General features: G+C 57.6%; 1 protein-coding gene across 2 annotated transcripts in view; it reads right to left on the reverse strand.

Annotated features, from left to right (window-relative positions):
• Positions 1-2,994: 2,994 nt before the first annotated feature.
• The window catches only part of MAPKAPK2 (MAPK activated protein kinase 2), a 45,370-nt gene continuing 43,137 nt past the window's right edge, over positions 2,995-5,227 (reverse strand). For both annotated transcript variants that reach the window (XM_025855069.2, XM_025855068.2), the window contains exon 10: positions 2,995-4,719. In XM_025855069.2, the coding sequence (XP_025710854.1) occupies positions 4,576-4,719 (144 nt within the window). In that variant the 3' untranslated portion in view covers positions 2,995-4,575. The remainder of the gene's footprint in view (positions 4,720-5,227) is intronic.

The raw sequence follows: 5,227 nt of genomic DNA on the forward strand, positions 1-5,227 counted from the left end.
ACTGGTCCTAGTGCAGGGAGAGGAGAGGTAGATGAATTTGCCAAAAGGCTCCCCAGAGCTGGAGTCTGGTGTCCTTTCCAAAGAGGAGCTACTTCCAAACTTGGCCAAACTCCCTCTGGGGTCGCTGAGCCCCTAAATGTGGACTTCAAGAGACAAAGCCAGCGAGGGGCTATAGTCCTGGGGCCCAGGGCACAGAGGATGCCCCCCAAGGTGCTCCCGTCCTCGCTCAGGCCCACCTGGGGAGTGGCCAGCGGGTCTGTTTACATTGATGGGGTGGGTAGGACAGCCACCTTCCCCAGCCTCACCAACCCCATCCTCCTTCCCCAAGTAACTGAATTTCCTTCACACCCTGACCAGGCACTACCCCCTCTGCCCGCTCGTCATTCACAGCCCTCCATAGGCGCTTCCTGTCTCCGACCAAGTCAAAGGAAAACCCCAAATTTACTGTTGTTGTTTACCAAGCCAACTGCATCAACCCAAAGCACGGGGACAGGCCCTCAGGTGAGGGCAGGACTGACAGCAGCCTGGACCACTGGCCCCACTGCAAACCTAGGGCGCCCTGTGCCCTCTGGACGGTGGGACTCCTAAAGGCCACCTGGCACCTTATAAAGCATTGAAATCCATGATCTCATCGAATTCCTCACAATAGCCAGAGGGTGCAGGAACCTCAGCCCCATTTCACAGAAGAGGAAACAGCTCCACTCAGTGGAAGGGAGTCCAGTATGTCTTGCTCTTGACCCCCCACCCCCTCCCTTACCAAGAAGCATTTTTGTGTGTGGTTTGTTGTTTTCAAGGAACTCTAAACTTGGAAACTGGAGCTCCAGGTGAGATTCACCTCTGCTTAGTTGTGAGGCCTTAGGAGAGTCATTTTACCTCTGTGAGGCTGCATTTCCTCGTAGGTAAATTGGAGACTGGTCCTTAAGTCCTCTTTACGTCTTACACCCCTGAAGGTCGTTCAGGAATCACATCTCGCTGCCTCCTGCACCCATGAAAGCCAGCAGTTGCCTTTAGGTCCAAGTTCCCTTTCCCATCCCACCTGGGAATTTGGCCAAAGGAGGTTAAATGTCAGGGAATCACGGAGCCACCCATGCAGGGCTCAGGGGGGCAGGGAGGAGTGCAAAGACATGGCAAGACCCCATGCGCCAAGCTGGGCCCCTCCCGGCCCTTCACCCCAGCCATCCTCCCTGAACACCAACTCCAGGACCACCTGGCTGGATCCTGAGCCGGGCTGACCCAGCAAACACAGGTGTTAGCGTGTGGGCCCAAGAGGATGAGATGGCTGTGCGACAGGCCTCTGTGACAGAGCAGGTGCTCCGCGGGTGCCCACATCCTGATCCCATGGACCTAGGCACATGGTCCCTTACACCACAAAAGGAACTGCTGATGGGATTAAGGTTAAGAGCCTTGTGATGGGGAGATTATCCTGGATGATCTGGGGAGGCTCCATCTAATCACCCAAGTCCTTACAAGTGGAGACCTAGCTCCTGGCTATGTCAAAGAGATGGGACCACAGAAGCGTCAGAGGGATGCGATGCTGCTGGCTTCGAAGATGGAGGAAGAGGGTCACGAGTCAAGGAATGCAGAAGCCATCTGAAGCTGGAAAAGGCAACGGAAATCTTCTAGAGCCTCCAGAAAGGAATGCAGCTCTGCTGAGACCTAGATTCTAGGCCAGTGAGACCCTATCAGACCTCTGACCTGCGGGGCTATATTACATTTGCGCTGTTGTAAGCCACGAAGTATTAGGGCGGCAACAGAAATACAGCCTCCCAAGACAGCAGAGGGTGACAATGCCCTTCTGCCCTCTCACCCTGGCTCGCCTCCTACCAGCCCTCGTTCCCTCTTCCTCCAAGTTCTCGTCACTTCTCACACTTGTGTAAGTGCAGACAATGCAACTGGATCTCCCTGGGAGCAAAACCTCATGCTGGTTTATCTGAGCAGTGGTTTCTACACAGGTGAGTGGAGTCTCGAGCTAGGACCCAACCTTGACAATCCATTCAGGAGTTATAAAGGGGACGTCAGGGGCCACCACGGGCCACCCTGCCCGAGTCTACGAGCCTGAGCAGCAGAGCCATGATCTTGCTAATGACAGAGGGGATGAGCAGGTCTCTGCCCGGCAGAAGGCCAGGTGTGAGGATGGAGAACATCCCGGGTCTTTGGCTCCTGAGTTCTAGTGCAAACCACTTAGCTGTGTGATGTCCAGTACGTTCCTCCGCCCTGTCAGCTCCCTCCCTCATGAAGCGGGGTAAACACCCTGCCTTGCCTTTCTCCCTAGTCAGCTCTGCGGACCATGGGAGAAAATGTGAACTTACCTAGACTGCACTATTTGTCCTTCTGACTGGCAGGAAGAGCAGTGGGGTCAGTAGACCAATGTCTACCTTAGGCCCTAAGGCAAACCAATCCATTGCGTGATCCCAAACATCCCACCTCTGGGCCTTGCTCTTTTCATCTGTGAATGGGGGCGGCTGGGTCACATGAACGCTGAGGCCTCTTCCAGGTCCGTATAGACTATTTCGCTTTAAGCCTAGCCCCTATCGCCCCCTCCTGGAATTTTCCAGAACTACACCACCCTGCTCCCCTGGTCTCTCCCAGAATTTGACCCCAGAAACCCATGCCAGCAGGTCCCTTCCAGCTGAGGCGGCCAGCACCTGGCTGTGGCTAAACAGGTCAAAGAACCATGTGCTGAGAAGCCACCTGGCTCCTGGTTCAGTATTTGACCAAACACCATGGGCTCCCCCCCCACCGCAGTTGCCGTCCCACGCTGCTCTAAAGGAGAGCAGCATTCGTGCCCCCATGGCAGACACGGCCCGGCCAGAGCCTGGACAGGACAGGTGCTCCCTCACCTGGGAGGCCCTCCCATCCTCTCCCCTCCCAGGACACCCAGATTCTGCCCTCCCAACATACAAAACTACTCTGCACAGGGTGTGAAGAGGAGACATGGTGGGGGGGGGGTGTGTGTGGAGAGGCTGAGTCCCATGAAGGAAGAGCAAGAAAACCTTTCAACTATTAAATCCGTTTAGTAAAGACAATTTCGCTCATACAAAACAACAACAGTTTACAACAATCTGAGTGCTGGACACACCATCAAGAGACAGGGAGGCACCTCGGGCACTCAGAGCCCTTCCCCCACGCGCAGAGAGGATCCGGGCTACTCCTCCAGCAAATCACCCCCGAGGGAGAAGACAGCTGAAGTATTAGTGCAACCCCCTGCCCCGAAAATACCCTGGCCCAGAGGACTTCTCCCCGTGTTGCTCACTAAAATGGGGGGGGCCTCCCCGCCCTCCCCCTCACTGGCCGGGACACACAAAGCTGAGTCGTTTGGGGTGGAGGTGAAGCAGCTAATGGGGAAGGGGCAGAGTCGGGACATCTTTGGTGTGAAGACTCCCCCACCTGCCCACTAGGCCACAGTGGAAATTCGCAGGACCACACAAGTGGCGTTGCCTTTGCCCACAACGGGGAGCTGGCCAGTGCCCCCAGAGCCCAGGAGAGCAGCCAAATGCAGGAGCTCTGCATCACTTCTCAACGGCCCGGGCTCCTCCCCAAGAGCAGAGAGGAGGCCTGGTAAGAAGCGGCTAAAAATGGAGGAAAATTTGACAAGAACCGGTCAATAATGGCAGGAAGGAGAGGAAGAGAGGCTACTCGGTGGGTAAGCGCCTCAGAGGACGAAGACCAGCACTGAGTGGGGAGCAGGGGGCCGGGGTGCGGGTGGTCCAGTCTTCCTGGTCGCTGCGCCAGTGCCTACGTCACTCCTCTCTTCCTCCCAGAACCAGGCAACAGGCAGGCCACAGGGGCCCTGGCTCAGAATCGGGATAGGCTTCTCAGGCACTTTGGTAGACCCGACATGGGCACGGCAGGCCCGAGGAGGGGTAAGGTTCTTGAGCCACGGCAGGGCCCCTCTCCCTGCAGCCCTGCCTGCCCCAGGCCCTCAAATGCACAGCCCCAGACACAGTTGTGGGCACATGTACACACACACGCACGCGCACAATCACACTCGCCTCTGTCCGTCTGGCACACTGGTGACATCTGAGGGCTCCAGCAGAGGTGGGTGGCATCCTGGCCCCGACCCCCTCCCCACAGGACCAGGAGCTGCCGGAATGCCTCGGCCAGCAGGGGCCTCAGGCTGTGGTGGGAAAAGAGAGGGCGGGTGGGACAACACAGGGACAGTCCCTCTAACAGGTTCCACAAATACCCTTGAACCAGCCCCCAACCTTTGCACATCCAGAGAGGAAGGGGTCTGGGTAAGGAGGCAGATTGGGGGAAAGAACAATAAAAGAAGTTTCATAAAAATTCTAAGTCAAATTACTGATAAAACTGCAAAATGAGCACAGGTTCAAGAGCATCTTGCTCCCTTCTCTCCGCACGGCCCCCCAGCCTCCCAGCCTCCCACCTCCCAGCCTCTCCCTCTCTGAGGCGGCCGGAACCGAAGGCGGGTCGCAGCCGCTGACAGGGTTCAGGGCTCCACGCCGCCAAGGAGGAGGTGAGGTGGAAGTGGACAGTTCTGTGTCTCTTCGTTTAAAAAATATATTCAGGTCGAGAGTTATTGCTTGTCCTCCAGTGGAGCGGGATGGGCTCAGAGGCTCAGTGAGCGAGGGCTGCGGCCTCCAGGGCCCGAGCTTTCTTCCGCCTCTTCAGAAGGAGAGGATTGGACGCATCTTCAATCTTCTTTATCTTGATCTGCTCGTAGTCGACACGCATTGTGGCCAAGGCACTGGTCATCTCCTCCTGGGGAGGGGGCAGGGTTCCCCCAAGGGGGAGGCAGGGGAGACAAGAGACACAAGGAAGGGCAGGGTGAGGGTGACGGAGGGTGGGAGCGGGAGACGACAGTGGGCCAGTGGGTCCAGAGCTGACGGCAGCCCCAGCCCCGCCTGGGTCACCAGACCCTGGCCACAACACTGCTGCTGTTCTCCCAGGGCCCCCCCCCCCCCCCCCACAGCCCCGCTGGAACCAGCAAGAGCACTGAACGGGGGAGTTAGGGAGCTGGGCTCTGGGCCACCCCAGCCCATCGCTAGCCGCGGGACCTTGAGCAGGTCACTCCCCCTCTCTGGACCTCAGTCTCCTCATCCGCAAAATGAGGAGGTGATAGCAGACAGCCCCTCAGGTCCCTCTAGAGTGCCAGTGAGCAGTGGGCTCGTAGGGAACCGCCGCAGCTGCATTTAGACGGACACGGTTCCCCAGCGCAGCCTGGTCAGGGAAGTGGCTCAGGGTCTCTGCTCTTGCTGTAGCAGAGGCC

The sequence above is a fragment of the Callorhinus ursinus genome, unplaced genomic scaffold (assembly GCF_003265705.2).
Source record: "Callorhinus ursinus isolate GAN/ISIS: 27379988/994484 unplaced genomic scaffold, GSC_fseal_2.0 scaffold57, whole genome shotgun sequence".
Taxonomy (NCBI): Eukaryota; Metazoa; Chordata; class Mammalia; order Carnivora; family Otariidae; genus Callorhinus; species Callorhinus ursinus.